The 27,253-nt window shown below is 42.3% G+C and overlaps 1 protein-coding gene across 15 annotated transcripts in view; it reads right to left on the bottom strand.

The window, feature by feature from the left end:
* The window catches only part of PRKAG2 (protein kinase AMP-activated non-catalytic subunit gamma 2), a 426,595-nt gene that overhangs the window by 16,387 nt on the left and 382,955 nt on the right, over positions 1-27,253 (bottom strand). For all 15 annotated transcript variants that reach the window (XR_010918707.1, XR_010918708.1, XM_067542741.1 and 12 more), the window contains 7 exons: positions 25,395-25,476; positions 22,225-22,283; positions 18,395-18,440; positions 11,800-11,854; positions 10,224-10,350; positions 2,889-3,054; positions 2,331-2,368 (listed from right to left, as the gene is read on the bottom strand). Coding sequence is in view for 13 of the 15 variants with exons in the window: in XM_067542741.1 (XP_067398842.1) it covers positions 2,331-2,368; positions 2,889-3,054; positions 10,224-10,350; positions 11,800-11,854; positions 18,395-18,440; positions 22,225-22,283; positions 25,395-25,476 (573 nt within the window). In the remaining 2 variants the exon portion in view is untranslated. The remainder of the gene's footprint in view (positions 1-2,330; positions 2,369-2,888; positions 3,055-10,223; positions 10,351-11,799; positions 11,855-18,394; positions 18,441-22,224; positions 22,284-25,394; positions 25,477-27,253) is intronic.

Below are 27,253 nucleotides of genomic sequence, written 5' to 3'. Positions count from 1 at the left end.
GGAACCCCTTTACAGAATAGTGGGCAGTGGTGCTATACCAGAGGTCCCCAAACTGGGGCGCACCCTCCTAGAGGGGTGTGGAGGAACATTCGGCGGGGGTGCACTGGCGGGACCTGGGCCAACCTACCCAAGCCCTGCTCTGTCCCCATCTACAACCCTGCCTCGGGCTTCCAGCCCTGCTCCTGACCATGGCCTGCACCACTAACCCGGCTCCTGGCTGTGGCCACAGCTCCGGTCACAGGGAGCCCTGGGGATTCTGGCTGCGGCTCCCGGGGTGTGTGTGTGTGTGGATCGGGTAAGGGGGGGTGCAACTAAAAAAGTTTGGGGACCACTGTGCTGTGCACTAATGACCTTCTAAGGTGGACACCACAAAGATAGATTTGGGACAGATTTTTTTCATTCTTTGGCTCTGTGCAAACAAACACCAGTTTCACATCTAAAACATGACACTTTTTCTAACAATATTTGGATTTAAACTAAATAAAGGAGAGAAGAAACAATGCTTTTAAGTGGAATTAGTTTTTGACTGTGCGCAGAGTCAATATCTATTTTGTGTGTCTATTTAAAAAAAAACAAAAACAAAGGTTGTTTAAATTGACAGAGCTCCTAATTCACTTCCTCTCCTAGCTGAAGTATTTGCTACAAGAAAGGAGACAAAACAAGTGTGAGGCTTCCACTGGAAGCTTAGGCAGGTTTTATTTGTTTTTTGAGGGTTTGTAGAACCATATTTACCAATGAGTGCCTCTTGTGTGACATCTATGAAGACATGAGTTGGTGATGAGAGGATACAGGAAAAAGCCAATAACAAAAAACCTTTGGACTAATAACCCAGAGGACTGAAACATTCGGGTAGTTTAGGTTTAAGCCTTTATGAAGGCTATTCATGCTCAGGGATGCTGTTGTCAAGAACAAAATACTGTTTTAGTCTTGTTGATCTAATCTGTAAATTAGTCTAGATGAAAGAAAAAGCCACTTGAACAGATGATCAAAAGGTGTCCTAATTTAGCTCCCACATTTCTGTTGTCAGCTAGTAATAAGTAAGCCATTTGGGTCCAGAGGTTTGGTTTTAGGTCTAGGTGTACGTTTTCCTTAATGAATAGGATACTGGTGGCCTTGTGGTTCAGATTTGTGCTTTTTATTGCAGCTTCTTTAAATCAGAGATTCTCTTGAGTTTTCTCTCTAAGGAATCAACTTGGACTCAGACCTCTTTCTTTTCAAACATTATGATAAAAGGTATGAGAAATATGAAAGAAAATCCTATTTGTCCTCAGTGGTTGAGGAGAACTATAATAATCCTTTAAGACCAAGACTGAATCCAATGTTTTAAGGAGGTATTATTAATTAGAGACTCCCAAGGCCTTGGAGGATGAAAAACTCTTGCTTCTACAGCTTTTGCACCCCACGGTCATTCTAAAAGGACAGAAGAATGTTCTCCACAAGAGTAGAAGTGGAAAGCAAAGAAGACTAGATGAGAGAGACAGGAGAAATGGGCTTTGGGAACCTTTACTATAAAAAGCACTGTGTGCAGGTAAGGCACTTTAAAGGCATTTTAAAGCTATTTCACATTTGGGACACTTCTTTACTACTGATTTTCAGTGCAGGGTTACAGACATCTGGATTTTCCATTGGCACTGGCAAGCTGGTGGTAAGAGTTACTAGATCACTTCTGCATTCCTATGGAATAAATCCAGCAACCAGAAGGCCCCATTAGGTGGAAGGCTCTGCTAGGCCACACTGGCTCATACCGACGAACATAGACATTCAAACTTTTTCTTTTTTTGACGATTCAAGCTATTTAGAGGGTCTGTTGGTCAGGCTGGCTGGCAGCACAGGCTATACTAAACTGTTTCACTACTGAGGGAAGCCATGCTGAAAATATCAGACTGAGCTAGGCTCAGACACACACAGCAGGAAGGATTTAGCACACTGGCTCCTCAGGCTCACATAAAAGGAAGGCCATGTGGTTTCATCCACTGAAAACCCAGTTCATATGAAGCTCCCAACAACCTATGAGAGGAAATCCTCACTCTAAAACTCTCTGAAAGAGTCAGGTGCAGCAGTAATCAAGATGTCTGAACTCAGGGGAAGTGATGAAGCCTATGCTTCCTCTATTGTGGTACCATGAGTAATGTCCAGATCACTGGATGCCCATGTGTAAGAACACTAATAAAGCCAGAAAAATACTATGCAAAGTGAATTCAAGTGGTGTTTTATCCAGTTCATCAAATTAAAAGTTAAGGAATAAGTAATAGCTGAAGCAAACAATTGAAATACTGCATTTTCAAAAGATGCACTTAAAAACATTTTACAGAATTTAAAGAGATACTTACTATTACATCAAATTTGGAATAAATATCTACAACTTTTCCTAGAAATGAAAAAAAAATGTTAATAAAGTGTTTTAAAAAGAAAGAAGAGTTAATTCCCTTGCACCCTAGTTTCATTAATTACCTTCTAATTACAGGGAAAAAAATTCAGATCAAGAATGAAAAAACTGACGTTACAATGGATATCTGGCTAACTGAACAAGAGTGGTATAATGAGCTCTTGTAGGCTTGTAACCTAGATTTTTCATTTGTTTATTTCTTGTATCTCAAATTATATTCTATTCCCCTCTCACCCTAGCTGTTTGATAAACAAGTGGCAGGATGGTATAAACAGAGCCCTGCGTGAAAAGAAAATTTCTATTCACTTCCAATCTGCAAAAATGATCCGCAGATGCGGATATCTGCAGAGATAAAGTGGATATCCCTGGATTTGCAGGGCTCTAGGTATAGAGACAGGGTTTAGGGCTAGTTTTAGCATAGGTAATAGTACAAAATAAGCAAATTCAAATTTAAACATGCTACTACTCCCTCTTACTATTTTTTGTGTAGCTTAATACACACCTGACTCATCCACAACTGGTAATGCCGATATCCTTCTGTCTACGAATATGTTCAAGGCTTTAATAATAGGAGTGTCTGGATGTATGAAGGCAATGTTGTGGTATGTTCCTATCCCAAGTTCATCCAGGTTCTTCTTCATAAAGGCAGGCTTTGGCATCTCTGACACCTGGGAGAGTTAAAAATACATTCATGCACAAGTCATGATGGGTTCTCCATCACTGACAATTTTTAAATCAAGATTAGATGTTTTTCTAAAAGATACACTCTAGGAATTACTTTGGCTAAATTCTGTGCCCTGTGTTATACAGGAGCTCAGACTAGATGATCACAAGGGTCACTTCTGGCCTAGAAATTGATGAATCTGTGAGTTTACAATACAGTTTACTTTTTTGAGTGCTTGCACATGTCCATTCCAATGTAGATGTGCGCATGCCTCAAGCACAGTTGCTGGAATTTTTTCCTCAGTGGTATCTGTCAGGTTAGCTCTAGCGCCCCCTGGTGCCGCATGCTCAAAACACCAGTATAAAGGGCTCTTCAGACTCTGTGCCCCCTCAGTTCCCTCTTATTGCCCGAGACAGTTACTGGCACTGCTCTGGTTGCTTTGGCAAACTTCCTAGTGGTTTTCACTATCTTCTAGAACAGCGGTCCCCAAACTCTACCACACTGCTTACCACCAACATAAAACTCCACCACTTGTAGCACCACTGCCAATTTTTTGGAGCGGGTCCGGCACTGGAGCGGCTTCTGGCCAGCCGCTGTGAGTGTGTCCAGGGGGGAGAGGGCCAGAATGGCCAGGCCGCCGCGCTGCTGGGGGTGGGGCCGGCGCTGGAGCGGCCAGCCACTGTGAGCGTGTCTGGGGAAGAAGGGGGGGCAGAATGGCCGGGCTACCCTGGGTGCTGGGGGCCACTGCGCTCTGCCATTGCATGGCTGAGTGCCACTGGAGGCTCCACAGCCAGCCCCCCAGCAGCAGGTGGATGAATACCATTGGGAGGTGGCCTTCATATCCGCAGTGGTAGCGTACCACAGTTTGGGAACCGCTGTTCTAAATGGTTAATGAGTTGTCTGTAGTTAGTTCTTTTTTTTAGTTATGTTAGTGTTGGACCCTTTCCTGTGTAGTATGTCCATCCCCCTGTGCCGGGGCATGCCTCTGCCACTGGGCTACAAGCCCTGTGCTTCCTGCAGCAAGTCTTTGCCCTTGAGCAACCTGTACTTGAGATGTCTCAAATGCTTGGGAGAAGCACATAGAAGGACCACAGCCAGATCTGTAAGGACTTCAAAGCTCGCACAAAAAAGGACTGGGGAGTGAGATTGAAGGTCCTGCTTTCATGGAGGCAGCTCTGAGACCTGCTTCAGAGCCGAGCAGCTTGGACTCTGTGCCAAGTACCTCGGCATCACTGTAGCGCACTCCTCTCCCTGGGCAGAAGTCTCAGCACTGGTCCCCATCCCCGATGCTTAAGAAGAAAAAAAGAAGCAGCCAGAGAGAGGTAGTTCCCCAGCACCGAAGTTGATCAGACATGGGGACTGGGATAGAGTGAGACTTGTGCCGGACCACTCTTCCACCTCAGCAACGCAAAAAGCCAGTACTGGCAACTGTGGTACCTACACAGGTTCCACTAACTCTGGCTCTGGAGACACCAACCTCAGGCAGGCAACGTAGCTCCAGTATGTTTACGATGCCGTCAACTCCTGAAGTGTTTGTAACAGTCAGGAACCTCCTTTTGTTGCTGGTGCCTCTGTCTCTAGTGATGCAGGAATTAGTGTTGCTGGTTCTGTTGAGCGGCAGAAAACCATCTTCATCCAGCATCCGGTACCAGGACTATTTTCCAGGGGAACACCCTCCACGATGGCCTCATTGCAGGCTTCACCACCTCGGCACCCATCTCCAGCACCGACGGGTCCACACTACTTTGGTAGCCTCACCAGGACTAATCATCAAGAGTCAGAAGTGGGTTTGTACTCATCTCACCTTTGCAGCCGCCCGTGCTACTTCCCGAGGCACCCCTTCACTATGGCCCCAAATGCAGGGGTGCCACTGAGTGCACAGCCACCTAGTCCATGGGGGCCGGCACCCAAACAATGGCCTTTCTGGAATCTGTGGGATTTCCTCTTCCCCCAGCGCAGGGCTCTCTCTCAAGGCGCTCCTACGTGGTGGCCTCTGAGAGCAGAGCACCACCGGTATCTCGCCAGGTGACTCCTGACCCAGACTCCAGTACCAAATTTCAAGAGGAGGCCCCATGGGTCCTGGGAAAAATGGAAGGAGTGGGAGCCCCCCAGTTGATGCTAGCCTCCTCCTCCCTGTATGAGTGACTGCTGGCATGTATCTTCAGGATGACCACAAGGCTCACCAGGACTCACTAAAGCAGATGGCCTCAAGTCTGGCCAGGCAGAGGTAGCTAAGGAGTCCTTTCATAGCCTACTGGACATCCTGAGAGCCCTGCCCCCCAATGAGGCTATCACGGACCCAGTCAAGGTACTATGGCAGACCCTTGCGTCTCTTTCTACCACAGCAAAGCATATGGAGTGGAAGTATTTTGTGCCAGCCAAGGGTTACGCGTTCTTATACTCACATCCCCCTCTAGGATCCCTGGGCACTAACAAAAGAGATCGCCAACGGCAGTCGGGAGCAACGCCTAAAGCAAAGCACTCCAAAAAGCTAGACTTATTTGACAGAAAGGTCTATACTATGGGAGGGATGCAACTTTGCATGGCAAACCAGCAGGCACTACTGGGCAGCTATGACTTTAATATGCGGGATACCATGCAAAAGTTTAAAGACCTGCTCCCTCAAGAAGCCAGGCAGTTCTCCTTGCTGGTCGATGAAGGAAAAATAGTAGTGAGGGCCTCTTTACAGGCAGCCCTGGATGCAGGTGACTCTGTGGCCAGATCCACGGCCTCAGCTGTAACCATGCGCAGGAGCTCATGGTTACAGTCGTCTGGATTTCCTCAGGAGATTCAGCATACCCTACATGATCTCATCTTTGAAGGGTTCTCGCTTTTCTCAGAGCAAACTGAGCTCCAAGGTTGCCCTGGAATCCTTAAGCTCGTGAAGTCCCTGAGGTTGTATACCTCAACAGCTTCTAGGAAACATTATAGGCCCCAGCAGGCAGGCATATATTTCACTCTGCTGGCCCAGTAGGACCCACAGAGAAGAAACGGGGTTTAGGTGTAGACCTCTTTTGCCAGTTTCCACCTCAGGTCTCATGCAAGCCGCCCCAGAGCAAGCTGCCCCACTCTGGGAGTTCAAAGCACTCCTTTTGACGGGATGCTTGAGGTCAACATCCCAGTCCCCACAATATTAGATCCAGTTACCCTCTGTTTTCAGACCGCCTGTCCCATTTCTTTATTGCCTGGGCCTGCATCACTTTGAACTGCTGGGTGCAGAGCACGGTAGAAGTGGGATACACTCTTCAGTTTGTGTCTACTCCACCTTCCCTCTTCAGGGACCCTTCTCTTGATCACTTATTGGTACAAGAAGTCCAATCCCTCCTTCGGGTGGAGCTGTAGAAGAAGTTCCGCAAGATTTGAGAGGAAAGGGGTTCTATTCCCATTATTTCTTGATTCCGAAAGGATGGTCTCAGATCTATTCTAGACCTGTGCCATCTCAACCATGATTTCAAGAACTTAAAGTTCTGCATGGTCTCCATGCCCTCCATCATTCCCTCTCTGGATCTGGGGGATTGGTATGCCGCTCTCGATTTAAAAGATGGAAAATCAATATATGAAAGTATGCAAGGTCACAGACGGTTCCTCAGAATCATCATAAACCAGGTACATTACCATTTTGCGATGCTTCAATTCAGCCTGTCAACTGCTCCGCCTGTCTTCACCAAAGGCATAGAAGCAGTAACAGCCTTCCTGAGGAAACAGGAAGTACTCGTCTTCCTGTATTTCAATGACTGGCTTGTCAAAGGTCAGTCCAGTGATCAGCAGGAATCCAATGTCTGCCTCATCCAATTATTCTTCCAAGTCCTAGGCCTGCTAATAAACACACAAAAGTCCACCCACGTCCCACTACAGAGGATAGAGTTCATCAGGTTGGTTCTTGACTCCATTCAGTCTTGCTCCCGGGAAACTGGTTATAGGTGATCATGACCCTAAGGTCCCTCAAGGCCCACCCGGTTACGACAACGTGGAGTTGTCTGAGTCTTCTGGGCCACATGGCATCATGCACTTACATCATGCAACGCGCGAGGCTGCGTCTCAAACCTCTTCAAGTGTGGCTGGCCACAGTGTATTCACTTAACTAACCATCATCATCTGGACTCAGTTCTCACAGTACCTTCTGAAGTTCTCTTCTCCCTGGAGTGGTGGTTGGACCATCACGTAGTCTGTGTGGGTGTATGCTTTTCGTGGCCCCTACTTTCGATGTCTTGGTGTCAGACGCGTCATCTCAGAGCTGGAGAGCCCACCTGGGGTCCTTCAGGACTCAAGGCCTCTGGTCCCCAGAAGAGCTCTCTCTCCCCATATTAATGTTAGAGAGCTCAGGGCAGTCTGCCTAGCTTGCCAGGCGTTCCTGACTCTCACTGAGAACAAGGTAGTTTTGGTTTTCATGCATGACACAATGGCCATGTTCTACATCAACAGGCAAGGTGAATCCCTCTTCCCCGCTGCACTGGGAAGCAATTCATCTGTGAGAGTTCTGCATAGTGAATTCAATCTATCTTGAGGCTTCTCACCTCCCAGGAGTGTACAACCAATTGGCAGATCACCTCAAGGGGTCTTTCTCCTCTCACCACAAAGGTCCCTCCAGGTGGACATTGCGAGGGTCATTTTCCAATGATGGGATACTCTCCAGATAGATCTGTTCACTATCTGGATCAACAGGAAATGTCACCAGTTCTGTTCCCTGCGAGGCCACAGTCTGGGATTTCTCTCGGATGCTTTCCTGATAGCATGGCCAGATCACCTATATTATGCCTTTCCTCCCATCCCACTAAAACACAAAGTTCTGATCAAGGACCAGCGGGACTGGGTCATTTTCATAGCCCTGACATGGCCCAGGCAACATTGGTTTTACACTGTAACAGGGTGCTGGGCCGTAATCCCTTAGCCAGCCCTCTGTCACGCCAGCCCCAATTGAGAAAGGTAGATTGGAGCTGGCTGGGAACACCTACACCTGCACCTGATTGAGGCAAGGGAAACAGCTGTGTGCCTGATTAACCAGGGGCTATAAACAGGCCCACAGAAGGAAATGAGAGGAAGGAGAAGCCAGGAAGTGGAAGGGGAACAGAGGCTCTACCTGCCTGGCTGCAGAAGTTCCTAAGGCAGCCGGCCAAAGTGTGTGTAAAGAAGGTGGGGGGACTGCACACTGTAAATAAACTGCACTGGATTGCTGAACAAGACAGTCTTGGACTCCTTCGTGACAGGTGGGGGTGGCCAAAGCAGAGGGGCGGTGGTGGCGAACCCTTACAGCCATCTTGTTAGGCGTCTTGGTAGAGGCCCCACTCTTGCTTCCTTTATATCGGGATCTGATCTCCCGAAACCACAGTCGGCTGCTCCGGCCAAACCTCAGTTCCCCTCATCTGATGGCCTAGAAGCTCCATGGCTGAATCCGGAGGAACAGGTGTGCTCGGAGCAGGTCCATAAGGTCTCCTAGGCAGCAGAAAGCCCTCCACCAGGACCACTTACCTTGCAAAATGGAAGCAATTCTCCATTTTGTCTTCCCAGCATGGAGTACCACCCTTATGTTCCTCTTTGCAGCTTATTTTGGAGTACCTATTGCATTTGAAACAACAACGTTTGGCTCTTTCTTCGGTCAAGGTCCACCTCGCAGCCATTTAAGCCTTCCATCCCCTGGTCGACAATCAGTCTATCTTCTTGCATGAGATGGTTATCTATTTACTTAAAGGCCTAGAGAGATTGTACCCCATCCCCAGGTTAGGGATCTCATGCGTCTCTTGGACCTAACCTCTTCTTAACAAGGTTTACAGGTCCCTCATTTGAGCCACTAGCAATGAGATTGTTAGTTCACCAACCCCAGAAAGTAATCTTTTCAGTAGCCATCATTTCGGCCAGACAGATTTCAGAGATTCACGCCTTCACACTGAAGCCCCCATATGTGATTTTCTTCAAGGATAAGGTGCAACTGCGTCCACACCCAGCTTTCCTCCTGAAAGTGTTTTCGCAGTTTCCTGAAATCACATTTGAACAAGAAAGAGCAACGTCTATCCTCTCTAGAATGTTAGACAGGCCCTGGTATTCTATATACAAACAATTAATCCATTCCATAGATCTGCTCTACCATTCATAGTGGTAGCAAAGGGGATGAAAAGAGAATATCCAGGAGAATATCATCCTGGATCACACTGTGCATTCGCATGTTATAAGCAGGCATTCCACCTCCAGCCAACCTGACTGCTCATTCCACAAGATTGCAGGCCTCCTCACAGCTGCTTTCCTAGCGCAAGTCCCTATTCTGGCCATCTGCACGGCAGCAACCTTGTCATCGGTGCACACGTTCTCGACTCACTATGCCATTACCTAGCAGGCCAGAGACAATGCAAGCTTTGGCCGAGCAGTATTGCAGTCAGCATGTTCATGAACTATGAGCCCACCTCCTATATAGCTGCATGGGAGTCACCTACACTGGAATGGACATGTGCAAGCACTCAAAGGAGAAAAAACGATTATTAACCTTTCTGTAACTGTTGTTCTTTGAGATGTGTTGCGTATGTCAACTCCAAGATCCACCCCTCCTCCCCTCTTGTCAATAAGGAAGGAACTAAGGGGGCAGGGCATAACAGGATTGGTAGGGCCTTTTATACTTGTGCTATGAGCGCACGGCACCAGGGGGTACCAAAGCAACCTGACGGATACCACTGGGGGAAAGAATTCTGGCAACAGTGCTTGGGGCATGCACACACTTACATTGAAATGGACATATGCAATACATCTTGAAGAACAGTTACAGAAAAGTTAGTAACCGTTTTTTCCTCATATATCAAAGAGGTTCAGAATTAAGATTTGAAAGTGAACTTCAATTCTCGAGCTGTATATTTATCTAATCTTTCGTAATGACAACCCATTATATGCATTTCACCCTTATGTTTTGCAGTACTGTTATTAGAGAGAAAACAGCAAAACAATAGAATTTAGGACAGTCTGTATCAGCTACCAACTTTTTATAAATGGGGGGACGGACAGACAGACACTTTTGATCCCTCCTTCCAGCATACTTTTCGTACTATCAAAAAAAGATGCAAAACAAAAAACAAGCAAAAATGCTCAAATTAAAGTGTTTATCAAGAAAAGTTTCCAAGCCAAGGGTTTACATGATTAATTGTATTAGGTTTCTATTTAAAATCAGTTCGTCAAAGTACATTATAAACTACTTACAAAAAGCTGGAGAAACTTGAGGATTCTTTTATGGGTAAGTATATAAAGTGCATTCCCACTGACAGGATCAATAACTGGCAATCTGTGGATTTTGTTTTTGATCAATGAATATACAGCATCCAAAAGGCTGAGGAAAAAATCATTAAATCTGTTAGTGAATTCCGATCACGAAATCCCAAAACATACTTCAACATCATAACAGCATCACAAAGAATACACAGGACCAATCATTATTTACCCTAATTTTCACATAAAATCTTAGAGAACTTGCAGAATTTGTGCACACCAAAAGGTAACAGCAAGCTTTTCACTGTTGTTGAAGACAAATCACATGCACACAGACATACATCAGCAGTTAAATAAACTGTTGGTATCAGTAAACCTTGAGGGACAGTGAGCCACCGTAATAGAGAGGTTAGCATTCTCCACAATTTAAATTTCTCATGAAGACAATCACTTCAAAAATAAAGATAGCCAATTAATAGCACTCAAAATTAATACCCTCTATTTAAAAAGAAACACACACAGTGACAATGCACAGTCTCCAACTACTCTCTTGCACTGGATGTGCCTCAATCCTCAGCTGAAAGGATCACATTGGGGGAAGAGAGTTCACCTTCACTGTACACTCCTTTAAATGTTGGTTCTTTGAAACAATCAGCAATGCCAATTATTATTTATTGTTATTTAAACATTATTTACTATAAATGATTATTTATAATCAATTGCCTTTCAGGATGCATACACTTGTCCACAAGAAATGGAGCCAAGATCATAATTGATTAAACATGTGCCACGGAGGCATGATTAGGCAGGGTGAAAATGTTAAAGGGTGGTAACTTTATTTGAAATAGAGTTACCAAGAGATGAGAGGCGGTATTACATTAACAATCCCCTGAACTACCTTGTCTTACTATTCTTGAAAGCTGGAAGCACAGTAGGAATTATAAAATGTTACTTTGACTGCAAGAAAAATAACTGATTACCAATTATTACTTATCATTTGAGATATGACATTACTCATTTTTAATGAAAGGTTAACCCCTGAAGTACTAAGATTTCCCAGACTGTTGGAACAAAAGCTTAGGACATGGCTCCAAAAAGTTAATAGTTTGATTAATGCTTCCTACATCAGTATCATACATTTATCAGAGTAACACTTACAGACAAATGAATCTTCTTTGTAATTAGGAACCCTGGAGTGATATATGCAAGAATCATCTTCCCTGCAGTATTTGCTTTCTCAGCTCTGAGAGTTATAGAAGTTAGAATGCAGTCAGGTCATTGGCCCCCATTCCCTCTTTGACAAGTGCACGGAAGGGAATTATGCAAGGGATTTGTGGCAAGCTCTCAAGTTGCTCCAACATTACAAGACATCCTACATGAGTCAAACGCTGATTTTTAGAGAGTTCTTGCTTTGAGCCACTTAAATAAAAACATGCAAAGAGTTTTTCCATTTTCATTATCTTACTCTAGTTCACAAATTCAAATCCTGTTTCTCTTTAATATAGATAAAGAAATCCCCACTACTATTTCCATGATCAACACAAGTTAAAAGTAAGCAGCAGAAACTTACCTTGCATCTGGGGAGATGTTCACTAAAGGCTTAAATGTTTCTTGTAAATAAAGCTCTGTATTAAAAAGCAAATATTTTTAAAAGTCAATGTTTTAGCTACTCGGAAGTGGACAATTACTATAATGTCTATACCTCAACTCCCAATTAAATGGAAGAAAAGTTACAAAGGCTCACAATCAGACAAACATCCAGACATTTTTCTCAAGTTAAATCAATTTGCAGGGATACTTTTGACAATGAGCTCTCTATGCTGAAGTTAAAGGGATAATCAGTAAAGGGGTCTATAGGAATTCTTTAAACAAGAATTAAAGTGATGCAAAGAAGAGTATCATCAATAAGTGTCATAACAATACAAAATATACTGGAGAAAATCCATCCACTGGAAAGAATATTTAGCTTCAGTAACTGTGGTTCTTAGATGTGCTGTCCATATATATTTTACTCTTGGTGCACACATGCCCCATGTGCTTGAGATCAGAATCTTTTGGCCAGTAGGGTCTTTGGGACTGTGCTTGAGCCCTGAATTAATGCCCTCATGACATCCACCTGAGGGCCTAAAGACCACAGTAAAGCCAACCAACCCTCAGTTCTTAGTCAATATAGAGTCCATTAAAGACTGTGAAGTGCTTTGAGATCTATTGATAAAAAGCATTATATAATAAATAGGCTTCTTCATCATCATCATCATAGAACTCTGTAGCAGTGGGGGAAAGGGCAGATTGCACAATATATACTGTCAACACATCTCGAAGAACCATAGTTACAGTATGGTACATAACTCTTCTTCCTATGAGTGCTTGTCCATACACATTCCACTCTTGGGGACTCACAAGCAATAACCTGATGTACTGGAGGTGTGCATTTGGAGTCTACCTGAATAAAAATTGTATCTGATCTAGATGTCTCTACCAGTGAACAGTATTTTGTAAATGTATTAATTGATCGCCAAGTAGCTGCTCTACATATTTCTGTAAATGCAATGCTTCTGAAAGAACCAGCAGAAGTTGCTGGAGCTTGACGAGACCTGACCTGACTCCACCCAGAAAAATCTAAACTAGCTAACTGGTAACAAATCTCAATGCCTTCTGAGACCAATTTAGATTGCTTTTGAGATGAAATGGCTTGGCCCATCTTTCTGTCTGCAAAGACAACAAAAAATGTAGGTAAGTCCCTGGATGACCATTCTATACAAAAAAAATGAGAGTGCCCTTCTAACACTTAAACAGTTGAGTTTTGCTTCCCCCAGTTGAAGTGTGGCTTAGGGAATAACATTGGTAGGAGAGAGAATTATCTTGTTTAGTTGGAAGCCACTTTGGAGAGAAATTTTGGACTCTATCATGGAGAAAGGCTTGATCTAATCAGCCAGCCAGCATCCAGGCTCTGCGATGTAGAGAGGCTGGGTCTAGATGCCAGTTGTTCTGGGTATGATGGAGGGGACTAAATCTGGACTATTTGGCAATGTTAGGAAGATGGAATTTAAAATTTTACGAGGTCTGGGTATCAGAATTGTCTGGACGAAGCTGATGCTATCAGGATCATTACTGCAGACTTTTTAGTTTCCTAAAAACCCTTGGATATTAGAGGATACACACACATCAGAAAATGTCAATGTGATCCCAGGTTCAGGCCCTCCAGAGGAATAGACAGGACAGTTCCTGTTTGTCCTTGTGGTAAACAAGTCCATGTGTGAGCAACCCTCCTCATGAAAGACTGAATTATAAAGAGTCTTATTTATGGTTTTCTGAAAACTACCTGATCAGGTGATCTGCTAGTGTGTTCTGTAGTCCTGGTAGGTGAATGACTATCAGAGTGATCTGATAATGTATGCACCAATTCCACAAGCATACTAATTCCCCTTATGAGGATGACTGTACTCCTCCTAGTCTGCTCACACGTAACATTTGGTGTGGTTTTTGTCTCTCACTCTCTACCCTATCCTGCCTTGGATCAGAGGGAGAAACACTACACAAGCTAAACACATTGCCCCAAGTTCTATTATATTTCTGTGAAGAAAAGTCTCCTTTGAGAACCACAAACCCCGAGATTCATATTGTTCTAGATGTGCTCCCCAGCTGAGGATGAAGGAGTCTGTCACTATTGTTTTTGAGGACAAAGGTGGAGAAAATGGAACACTTCTGCATACCTGACTAGGATTCTTGCATTAACTTGGAAATGGACTGGGACATCAATAAGATGTTTGCTCATGACACATTTATTTTTACTGTATGCAAATATGGCTGAAGGAAAGTCTGGTATGTGGTGTGACCAATGTGCTTGAAGCCACATGACCTATCAACCTTACACAACAGTAAAAATGTGTCTGTGGTTGGTTTTATAACTGAATTGAGACCTGTCATAGCTTTGAATCTGGCCTGAGGTAAGTATGCCCTACCAGTCATGGAGTTTAATAGTGTCACAATAAGTTGTATTTTCTGGGTAGGCATCAAAGATGACTTTTCCTTATTGATCTTGAGTTACAATGTGGCAAAGAGTTGTAGGATATGATGAATGACATCTTACCTGCTGACATGAGCTCCCTCAAACATGCCACTCATTGAGGCAGAGATAAATTTTTATGTCTCATTAAATATGCCGCCATTAGATCCAGACTTTCTGTGAAAACCTTTGGGGTAATTAATAACCAAATTGGAAGGACTTTGAACTGGAAATGTGAACTCCCCACTAGGAATCTCAGGAATTTCCTGTGGGCTGAGTGGATCAAAACATGAAAATATGCATCTTGACAGTAGAGACCTGCTAAACTTTAGGAATGTGATTACTGAGACAAGGATAGCCCTTCTGAACTCGACTCAGTGAATGAATCTGAGTTTCCTTGAGTCCCAAACTGGGAAGCATCCTATTGTTCAGTTCAAGGAAAAAGGAACAGGAATAAAAACCTTTCCCCCTTTATTGAAGAGGCATTTCTACTGCTCCCAAAGTAGGGCATTTCCTGCTGTAATTCTTTTGTCAGAGGGGTCCCTGAAAAGTGATGGGTAAGTTGGCTGGAGGACAGAGAACACATGAAATGCAACTTAATATCCAAGCTCTATGATTTCCAGGACCCAGCAGTATGAGGCAATATTGGTCCAAGCTTCCCAAAAAGATAATGAACTGTGTCCAAATAAGACAGGGAAAGGGTATGTAGTTTTGAGCAGCTCTCAACTAAACATCAAACAAATACTGCTACCACTGAAGAAGAATGCAGAAAGTCATCTGTGTATTCTTTGTGTCTTTCTTGGTAGTTCTGACAGCCTTTAGTATAGAGGCTAAAAAAGGGGCAGAAGGAATAGGTCTGCTAACCTCCTTTTCTTCTGGGTTGTGGGATGTATAGAACCAAGAACCCAACTGTAGCTTGGGAGTTCTTTGATGAGCACAACACATCATCTGTCTTTCTCCTTAACAGATCACAGCCCTTAAAAAGGGAAGTCTCCAACAGCAGTCTGTACTTCTTTGAGGATCTGTGAGGATTGTGGTCATAATGCCCCCACCTCATTGTCACAGATATTACCATCAATCTTTCCACAGTGCAATCAATTGCTGCCTGCAAGGAGGTCTGAAACACTAGTTAATTTTCTGAAATTAAGGATCTGAATTCCTCTCTAGAACTCCTGTGGTAGTCTATTAGTAAAAGTCCAATATCTTATGCCTATTGATTTACTTCTACATGGCAAGGAGTGCATGGTAGTTGCCTATCCTAAAATGGAAACTGGCAATGATTTAGCTCTTCCTTCAGAAAATATAGTTTGGGCTACTTTTCCTTATGTGTTGCCTTGGAACTTTGCTGTTTTGGGCTTTCTTGGGCAGCAGTGACTATAAGAGATCTGGGTGTGGGAGGAGTGTAAAAATACTGAAAACCTGAGGACCGTGCCTGGTACCTTCTCTCTGCCTTTTTTAGTTTCAGTGGAACAGATGCAAGTGTCAGCTATAAGCACTGTGCAGCTTCTAACAGTCCTTCACTGAGTGGCATAGAGAGCATCTGGCATTCATTCAGGTGCAGAGGATGTATAAACATTTGTGGGATTTCTCTTGCACTACCTCAGTTGTAATGCCTAACATCTCTGCCATCTGACAAAGGAGGTCTTGAAAAGCCTTGTAGTTGTCGGGTGTGATGGAGCAGATGAGACCACAGCTTTGTCAGGGGATGACAATGAAATGGCAGCAGGGGCAAGTTCAGCTGACTGATGATTTTTTCATCAGAAACTTGTAATTGTTGAGGATCACAGGAAGTGACATCTGGGATTGCTAATGCTGTTGGACTTTAAGAGAGGGAGATGAGCCCTATAGGGGGCAAAAGACGGTTTCCTGGTGTGATGGAAGCCCCATGGTGCCCAGCATGGCCAGGAATGACAGCTATAAGCAAAATGAGTTGAGGGCCACAGGGAAGGTACAAGGTTCCCTCTTTATATCCCCTCTATCAGCTAGAGGTTAAATTCTGAGCCTTGGACTCTGTATTGAATGTAGAAGGGTCAGATAAGAGGTCTTGGAATACATGAATGAAGCCTCCCAAGTGCAGTCTGAAATGAATAAGGAGGAATACTTTTCTTCCAATAATGGAGCTGATTTGACAGGCACATCCCAGGACTTAATTTGGAAAAATCTTTAGCTGATACAGAAGACCTACCCAGTGCTGAGGAAATGTCAGTGGTGTGTATGATAAGGGAATATTTGTGGCCAAAGGTAACAATTATGACTTAGGGAGGGCAGACAAAAGTAGATTCCCTCCTCCCCCATACAATGAATCTCTGTCTCAAGACTATTTGTACTGTAGGCAACAATTTTGAAAGCTAGGTAGTTGCCGGTACAGGAACAGTAAGCCTTGATGTCAGTACGGAGTATCCCAAAGGTAGAGCCAAAGAGTGCATATTGGAGACTGCTTTGAGGATGCTCCTTATATCTGGTACGGGCATACAGAGCCTTTTTGGATGACAGATGGTCCCAACTCCAACTTTGTACCAGGAAGGCTGAGGTGATTTATGCCTTTTCTTTTTGACAGGTTTCTCAGATGAAGACCTGTACATAGGCTCTTTAGAAAAGTGGTGCTGTATCCTACCCAATCAGTCGATGAAGTGTACTTGGTAATCACAGCAGCAGAAGAATGCTTCAGAAGAGAAGGAATTCTAGAGTTGTTCATAATGTTTACACTCATTGGGAGTAATTCTGGTGGAAGACTGCTCAGATCTAGGTGAATCTTGTTTACCAGGATCAGAGGCAGGTCTCATTGATTTGTGCAGCAGATGAAGTTTTAGGTGAGTCTCCTACAATTTCTGAGTGTGTTTAGAAAATGACTGACAAACAGTGCATGTGTCAATAATATATCCCTCACTCAAGGATAACAGGCATCTCATATATACATCGAGAAGCATAGCCATTATCACTGAGGGTAATACGTGCACCAGAGAGATTTTTGCTCAACACTAAGGGCTGCTGCCTGGTACCAGGTAATGAAAAGCACTGCTACCCAGAACAGAAGCCGGTTGAAACCTACCTACCCTAAATATCAAAACCTACACTAAGAAGATAACTAGACACACAATTTGTTTTAAGCTCGCAAGAGAAACTGCGAACAGTGTCACTCCACCTCACAGCATTGGGTGGTAAGGAGGAACTAAGGGTCAGCTGACCTCTCTTTAATAGGACACAGCTGGCCAAAAGATTCCGATCTTAAATGCATATCCACCAAGAGCGGATTTTATATTTAGATTTATATGAAACCAACACTAAGATCTTTTAGTTGGTGATTTTTAGAAGACTAAGTTGAAGATCATACAGTTAATCAACTTATCTGATTTTCAAATTTTTGCTGAACTTCCTTAAATCAATATGAATTGATGATAAACTGTTGTATGACAATCATCCCTGCACAATGTCATTAAATATTAGCTTATAATTCTCTTTTCTAAGATGTCTTTTTTAAAGGTAACTAGCCCATGACTAAAATATATTTGAAACTGCTACCATGACAACCATAATTTGGGAAACACAAATCTGGAAAAGCAAACAACCAATGGTTACATTCTACAAAGTTTGCTTAAAACAGTAGGAGAGATTTCAAAAACCCTAGGCAGTTAGAAAGTGTTTATATTTAGGAACAGTTCCTTAAGTGGCATGAAGTTAAACAAAGTCCTTCTAAAGTTCTCCCACAACGTTTAGTTATAGCTCACAATGTGACAGTCAAGTGAACAGTTCAAAGCAAGATACTGTAATATTGATTGTGAAGCTGTTATTAGGAAAAGATACAGTATATAAACCCATAAAAGTCATCCAAACAAATAGTTTAAGATTTACTCGTCCTATAAAAGATACCTGTGTTTTAAAAAAACAACAAACTACTTCTATGAAAATCAGCCTGAAAACAGGATCTTTGTTTCACTAGTTTTTTATTACCATCACCACCACCCAATACAGACAGCATTATTATTTCAAGTTCAAAAATAAGCAGCATGAGCAAACAGACAAACTCCAAATATTTCCTGTTTTCATTCAAGTATCTTAGAGAGAGACAGATTAAGTGTATGAGTAACCAAAACTCAATTTTCTGAGATAATTTTAAATTTCATTAACAGGCATCAATGGAACTTAATAGAAGTGTTCTTACCCCTCCATGTTTCAATCTTGTGCTCCTCCAATTCATAGATCTGAACCTACAATGAAAATATGTATGTCTATAATGCTTAAAACATTGTCCAATCATGACCAAAAGAATGTTAGGGTTAAACAGTAACTTTTAGATCTGAATTATTTCCTTAAATTTTACTTCAGATTCACCACCACATAAAGTAAAGTTGGTCGTAATTCTTGAAATACACTGGCCCAGTGAAGAGCAGAACTTACTGGCACTAACACACAGGAAACAAGAGCAACACTTCTCAGCACTAGGTTTAAAGACATAAACCAAGTGATTATGGTATATTGTATCTTACAAAAAAGGGCACAAGTCCAATTTTTAAAAAAAGCCTTTGCAGGTCACTTTTAAAGGAACATTTAATACATATAAATACTGTTCATCAGTCACTGAAAAGACCAAGATTAACATTAAGATAACTTATTTTTACTAGAACAGGAGTACCACAATAATAAAATAGAGAGAGATCTTACAAATATCCCTCCCTACTCATTTTGTAAGAGACTCTGTGGTAGGCATTTAGGACCAAATTCTGCCATCTTTACTCTGATTGATTAGCCCCTTATTTATGAAATTAGCTTGATTTTAAGTCTAGTCTATGGGACTGCTTGTGGAATAAGGTGCTACACAATGTAACTAAGGGTAGCAGAATTTGGCTCTCAGCTATACTATATGCAAAGATAAACTGGTATTATCAAAAGCCGAGAATTAATATTACAACGTGAAAACTACTACTTTCCAATGTGCAGTCCTCTCTCAACTGTTTTTCTATTATACATCACCAAGAAAAATTCTAGTTATCAGTTTCTTAAAATGGTGACAGCAGCTTGTGTCAAATTTCTTGCAGCTGATACAGTAAATAAAATGCCTTGTGTTAACAGCAAAATGGAAGTGGGTTGACAGCTTTCCAAAGCCTCCTACTACAATTGTGATTTTACCCAATTATTCTGTTAATTTGTAACAAGACCAAAATATGGGAGTTTTTTTTGTTTTTTTTAAGTAAAGAAATCATTGATATGGGCAATTGGGACTCAACAGCAGCAAGAAAATGGCACATACATATGAGTGTGTACGTAAACAAGAGATTTCTTAAACTGATAGCTAATGGGAATTTTAACACAGCTAGCTCCAGTCAAACTGAATGTTTCAATTACTTTAGCTGAGTTCTACCATACACATAACATACAGCTGCACATATGTAACTCAGTGACCATGTTTACATGCTAAATACTACACAAACAGCTGTTGTAGTGAATTTTTCATTTATCTGTATCTCAGGTTCTCCTTCCCCAAGATTTTCATCTTCATCAACAGCACAGAAGCTGTGAGACTGGGAGTAGGACCACTCTACTGGGTCCCAGAAAGTCTTGTCTACGTACATCTCTGTCTCCCTTTGCTCCTCTAGTTCAGCTATTCTGGTCTCAAGAGCTCATATTCAGTTTCTGAAGGCTGCAAGAAATGACTTCACCATGTAATTTATTTTTTTTAAGTGCAGGACAAGTTTTTCAATTCATGGAACTAGTTCTTGCTTTTAGTTGATTCCCCCTATAAAAAAGTCCCCTTAGGTTTTCTTCCCAGATGGTGAGAGATGCTGGCCATGCCCATTTATCTACAGTGGGTGGTTTATGTATAAATCATAATTTTTAATCGTTGCAATGGGAACCCTACCCTTTGCAGGGCTTCTGTCTCTGCCGAAGAGGGATTAAAAGGAAAATAAATGTTCCAATGCACCCAAGGGTAACTTCTTCCTACAGCCAACTTAAAGGGGAAAAGGCCAGCAGTACCTTCTTATTTAAGTAGTTGTTTTGTAGGAGTCCTTCTGATGGGGTAGGTGAATTGAGCTCACTCTGTCAGGCTTACCCAGGCAATTCATTGCACTTTCCATGGAGTTGGGGGTGGAGGCCTCCTAAATAGAAGTTCCCCCTCCGGCTTCAGAAGTCGCTTCACCCATTTCCTGCTCAGGGTGATTTTTCTCCCTTGCTAATTGCAATTTCCTCCTCTTTAAAGCCCTCCTCCTACCATACATGACTGACAGAGCTGGAGAGTTGGGGCTAGCCCTGCACACAGAGCCTCTCTGGTGCCTTCCCTAGCAGAGTGGGTCTGTATAACTCAGTGGTTCCTAATCCATGGCCTGCAGGCCAAAAGTGGCCCACAGGGTCTTTCAAAGTGGCCCACAGCTCCCCTCCTGCTGGCTGCAGAAGGGAGCCGCTGCCTGAGGACCCAGACTAAGCACTTTGCCACGGGGCTACAAGCCTTGCATAGACTCCTTGCTGCAGCCAAGGGGATGGGAGATCAGCGCTCCTCCTCCCCCTGGCTGTAGCAGGGGGCACAGCAAAGCACTCCGCCTGGGTCTCTAGGCGCCGGGGTCCCTGCTAGAGCCAGAGAGAGGAGAGCACTGATCTCCCGTCCCCTTGGCTGCAGAAGGGAGCCACTGCCTAAGGACCCAGGTGGAGTGCATTGCTGCGGGGCTACAAGACCAGTGCAGGCACCTTGCTGCAGCAAAGGGATGGGAGATCAGTGCTCCCCTCCCCCTGGCTGTAATAGGGAGCACAGCAAAGTGCTCCGCCTGAGTCCATAGGCGTTGAGGTCCCTGCTGGAGCCAGAGGAAGGGGAGCATTCATCTCCTGTCTCCCTGGCTGCAGAAGGGAGCCACTACCTAGGGACCCAGGTGGAGCACACGGGGCTACAGGATGCATGCGGTTTCCCTGCTGCAACCAGGGGGATGGGAGATCAGCAAGGAGGCAGCCTCCTTGTTGAACTCCTTCCATCTGGCTGCAGTGGCAGGGAAGGGGTGCTACCCATCATGACTTAGCTGCCAGGCCATGTGATTCAGCATGTAGTGACAATCACTCATCTACACTAGTGCTTTGTCTGTGTGTGTGACGTACTGTGAGTCATTTGTAGGTGTACAATAGTGAATGTAAAAATGAGCACAGTAGCATCCAAATGTTTACTTTAAATATGTAGTGATAGCCAGTCCTTAATGGTGTATACGTCAATACATTTTTGATGAGTTGATAGACTGGTGGCCCTTCAGGGTTGTAAAAATGATACCTGTGGCCCTCGAGCCAAAGAGATTGGGAACCACTGGTATAACTCATCACACTCTCCCCCCAATCTTCCTTTTTCTCCACATGAATACTGTTACATGTGATTCAACATGTGCAAATCACATATTCTGAATTAAATGTACAATAAAACCCTAAACAACTATGATCAAGTATTTTTTCTAAATACTTCCCACACTAAATCCACTTTTATGTAGAATCACTATTTTACACTGGGGTTTAGCCTAGACCTTTTACTCAAACAAATTTAAAAAAAGATGTCTTCTTAGTAGCAGTATTATAATAGCATCTACAATCCAAGATCAACCAAGATTCTGTGTCTAGATCCAGCCAAGATCAAGGTCCCACTGTGCCAGGCACCAAAACACACACATAATACAAGACAAGTCCGTGCCTAGAGGAGTTTACGATATAACTAGAGAAGACAAATGGGAAAGAAATGTTATCCACCTTTACAGATGGGAAACTGAAGCTGAGAAAGGCTAAGCAACTTGCCCAAGATCACAGCAAATCTGTGGCAGAGCTGGAAATTTAACTCCAAGTCTTCAGAATCCTAGTACAGTACTTTGTCCACAAAGCCATCTTTTCCTCTCAAAAACACTAAATAAAGTATTTCTATAGCAATTTAAGCTTCTAAAGACTGTACAAATATTAATCAATTTTCAATGCTTTTGATTTGCATTTATGCATGCTATGGTTGTTAATGATACAATTAAACCCTGATATGGTACTTACCATTGGAGACTTATAGTATCTATGCAGTATATTAATGAAATCTGTAATTGTTAACATTCCTGTAAACAAGTGGAAAAATGTAACAGCATTAAGAAAAGGCATCTTAAAATTATCTTGAAAATATATATATTTTTTTTAAATATTTATTTCTAACCTGGTGTATTTCCTATTGTGGACTAATTGAATGCAACATTTTAAGAGTTTTACAAATGGCCAATCATTTTTAAAGTGTGTATACTAAATTTTCCAGATTAGCACTGACAGAATAGATTAGAACAAAGAATAGACATGATATTGGTAGGAGTCTGAGACAATCCCCTGGATCTGGATTTTGCAGCTGGTGCTTTTCTTGAACAATTTTAGCCAAACAAAACCCTGAATTAGAATGGCCCACCCCACACAACTTTTTTTTTTTTTTTTTTTTTTTTTTTTTTTTTTTTGGGGGGGGGGGAGAGGAGGGGGGAGAAGAGCATGGGGAGAGGGGGGAATTTGGTGTGGGGGAAAGAAAGGGTTTCAAAACCCAGTTATGCAAGTATGAGACTCAGGTCCAGTGCTACTCTCTTTTATGAGTCAAAAGTTCATTTAAAGAGAATACAAGCAGTCAGGCAGGTTCATAGATATTAAGACCAGAAGAGATTATGGTCATCTAGTCTGACCCCCTGCACAGACCAAAGAACCTCAATCAATAACTGCTGCAGCAAGATCACAACTTCTGTTTGAACTATAGCATATCTTCTAGAAAGATATCCAGTCATGACTTAAAGACTGTAAGTGACAGAGTCCATCATATCTCTAGGCATATAGAATAATGCAATTTCTATCAGTAATACTAGGCTATCGAAAACAATGTTTTTTAAAATTACTTGAAAGTGCAGATCATCATCCACTGAAGTCCTACAAATTGAGCAAATATAATTCCACCTAATTGATTACTATTCCTACAGATGAACTTCTGAAAGAGCTAAGAGCAAGTGTTCAGGGGAAAAATGTCAATTTCTAGAGGTCAACTTTAAATTTACCAGAAATCAGAGATATTTAGAGAAATATTAAGTTCTTTATAATTTATTTCCAAGAACCTCTCAATCTAACATTCCAGGTCACACAAAGTATTTATAAGTGTCACTATGATCCTGTTTTTCAAATGTGATGTTGACATAATGCTATGTTCCAAAATTAGAGAAGTGTTAAAGAAAGCTTCTAAGGCTTCTAATTAGCAATATAAGGAACCAAATGCATTTTCTAGCCCTCTCGGGATGAACCTAAGTTATAGCATTCCACAGTGTTCTGTGTGTAATGCTTTTTGCTCTGCAATCCACACGTAGTTTGAGATATACACGTAGTCTGAACAGCTTATTAAGATATTAAAATATGAGAGTGAAGGAAATTAATTTAAAGGGAAAAACTGGATTGTGTCTTTTTATGGTGTAGAGAGACCTTTCAGGCCTTCTTTATACTCAATAAAGCAACAAAAGAACATAAATCCAGTTTATTTCTTTACATGTGACCTTTAATACAAAAACGTGGAAGTTTTACTTTATCTATAGTAGATTCAAACTAATAAGTAGTTGAGCTCAATAATACATTGTTTCTAGGTACATCAAAACCTTGGAGGAGATTATGTCGACGTTTCTGTGCAGTCTCATATGCATATTGGAAAGTGATGACAGTGAAGAAGCCATTCTGGGGGTAGACTATATGGCTAGCCCAGCTATATGTATATTAAACAACGCTTCCAATTTGAAGAACATTTTCATTGGGCTAGTCAGCCTTTATGTATGTTAGTTAAGAGTGGAAAGGAAAATCTTAAAACACTGGAGAAACACTACTCCTTCAGAATAGACAACTAGCCTTACCCAGGCTGCATCTCTTGAGATGATTTATACACCTCACTCGCCAGCCTTATCCAGTATTGCCAAACCCAACTGCTCAAAGAAGTCATGAATCAGGCCCATCAAATCATGACATTTCAAGAAAGTGTGTGTTCTGGTTTTTGAGCCCTTGTGGTTCATGTCTTCAAGTTCTTCTCTGCAACCCTTGAGATCTGGAATTTAACTTATTTTTAAATGAAAGTGGACATTCTCATGTAGCTACCTGAGTTCAAAAGCTGAAGCTCTAAGAAAAAAAAATCAAGTTTTGAGAGACTCATGATAAAGTCACAAGAACTGGCAACACTTCAACCTTTGCTGAGGGAGTATAAAAACTCCAGGATATACAACAACACAACACAGCTAGCACTGGCACCTTTTCTACCACAGGGCTCGACAAATTAGTTTTGTATCTAGGAGCCAGCCCAAAAATTAAGGAGCCAGATGAATTTTTCAGCTTTCAGGGTTTTATGTTTTAACGACTTACCAAAAAAATGTCACATTCCACCATTGAATGGTAAACAAGTTATGGGCGAGACACACGTGTATACACCTGTACACACCATGAGACTACAAAGCGTCGTTCATCTTGCGTCTATTATGCGTTTAACACGGATGAGCACACAAGCCAATCACTGTGCTCCTTGCTTTGCAACACGTGCCAACAAAATGTCCACCAACCATACACTGTTATACACACGATCACAAATGCACTGCCAGAGATGAGCAGTAATTGGAATGCGTTATCGCTAAATTTTTGCTTAATAACTTCTATCTGAAACTCTCCATTCATATTTGTATTGTTTTGTGTCAGGGAGGAGAAAGCGTGGGTGAACTTGGCCATCGGGCAGTTTATTATACTATCTCTAATTTCATCTGCCATTTCCCTGGATTCTGAAACTCAGATATTTGAAACTTTGCATTTTCAAAATTGTCTGTCCATCTAGTTTCAAGGATAATTCTCCAGTGTTCATTCAAGGGCTGGTGGGTTGGTTGTGGCAGCCTCTTCCTTCCCCCCCCCCTCCCACCACATGGGCCCAGTGGCAGGGCGCCATGGCCAGAGCGCAGCAGCCGCAGTGCTCCCCCCTCTCGGTCCCACCACATGGACTCAGTGGCGCCCTGGCTGGAGCACGGCGGCCGCCCCCCCCCACAGGACTCAGTCCTTCACTGGAAGAAATACTAGGCGCCAGAATTAAATTCCTAGGTGCCATGGCGATCTGGCACCTGGGATTTGTTGAACCCTGCTCCACCATAACCCCGCAACCTCACATTAACTCACCACTGAAAAACAGCAGATTTCCTTACCTACAAAACTCTGTTTTTTACTCTCCCACAGTGGAGCTGCTCGAACACCATTTGCCACCAAAGCAAAGAAAGCCTTCTTTACCTGCCAGAAGAAAAAACAACCAAACAAAACCTTATTGATATTAAGCCCTCGCATTAGAAGAGGCCAACAGAATAGTATACGTAGAATCACTCGTAAAAATGCAGTTAGTCAGTGGATAGTTTGTGTTTAAAAATTAAAAACAAAAAACAAAAACAAAAACCCACACTTTAAAATGGTTAAATGATAACCAAACATAAAAATCTTTCTTGATCTTGTCTTATGCTGTTGTATGTGTATTTTACATGAGAGTCCCTGATACACAAATAATTCGGTACAGCTGGAAAAGTATGTCCACACTTTACCTCAAATTTGCTTCTTGAAACAAGTTTTATCTCACACACTTGGGTGATGCACAAGTAGACACTGCCTTTTTCCCCCCCAAAAAAAGACCAGTGATGAATGTAAGAGAGCTCTCAGACTACCAGCTCAAGCACATAGTTTGACAGAGATTGTAATGTCTTCAGAAAAACTATGCTGAGTCACCTGAAAAGTACAGTTAGTTGAATGTTCTAAGTAGAAACATTTGCATGAGAAAAGATAGAAACTGAATAGAAGTCTCATTTCCACTCCTGTTCCTGTCAGTTTTTAAGCTCCTGAATGATTATACAAAAGTTTCATTAAAAGAAACCCAAAAAACTCAGATTCAGCTGATTCTGTTGTCCAACAAGTTAGAGAGTTTTGCTCCAAGATAACTACAGGACCCACACTCTTTCTCCTACTTCAAATAATTTTTTTCTCTAAGTTTCAAAGTCACAGGTTATAATTGCTGGCTTTAAAATAAAAATAATCCTGTGAAACTTCTGGTCACAATTTAACTTTTCTAAGATATATAGCATTTTTTAAAAATGTATTGAATGTTCATGCTCATTAAAGGTTTTGTCTATCTGATAAAGTAAGACAACAGATGAGAAACCCCTCTTCCCCAACAGAGGCATTCTTCAAGGACAAGAAAAAGTCATCTTCTCAGAGAAGGACCAACATAAATCAGAAGGACAGAGTTTGATGAATATTAAAAGGTGCAAAAGTAAGTACTTGTGAAGAACACTTAGCAGATAAATTAACTCATGTAAAGATACATGAAGCTGGAAAATGGGAAAATTCTGTCTTATTTGTGAATTTTCATTCATGTCAGAGTCCTCAATGTGGGGCATTCATCCCTGTCTCCTTGGAGGCAGACTAGATCTTTGTTTTGAGTCTGGGTTCATTCTTCAGGAAGATCTCTCCAGGAGGACAGCTTCCAAAGCTGAAAAATACTGACTATATAATGCTATTTAACTCAAATAATTTACATCAGAGTCTTGACATGAAATTTAGGCTCTTCCCGAAGAAACATTCTTTTCCCTTCAAATCACTTAAGTGAGCAATACTCAGAAATACCATCATATGCAATCCCTACAAGGACCAAACTATCTGACATCGAGTCCTAGAATGAAAGTTCATAGGAAAGGTAGAATTTTCACTTTCTCAGTCCCCTCCATGCAGTGCAATGTAGAAATCAGTAGGTCATCCCCATGGAGAGAGGATTCAACCACATAGTATTGAAAAGAAATTTAAGGATTACTAAGGCACTGTTCCTTAAGGCCCATCTCTAACCAAACTGGAGAGGGATGGGAGTGGGATGTTGACTTTATAGTGTTTGAGATAGTGTGGATGGAAGGCCCTGTAGTAGCACTGCAGACCACCTCAGCTTTAGAGAGGTCTCCTGCACTTTAAAGGATCTAGAGGGGAAACTCTCTCATAATAGGTTTTAAGGCTTTGTGTTGCCTTTTTAAGAGCT

The sequence above is a fragment of the Emydura macquarii genome, unplaced genomic scaffold, assembly GCF_026122565.2.
Source record: "Emydura macquarii macquarii isolate MOO-44397 ecotype Brisbane River unplaced genomic scaffold, CSIRO-AGI_Emac_v2 contig_719, whole genome shotgun sequence".
Lineage (NCBI taxonomy): Eukaryota > Metazoa > Chordata > Testudines > Chelidae > Emydura > Emydura macquarii.
This window is presented reverse-complemented; position numbering and strand designations above follow the sequence as displayed.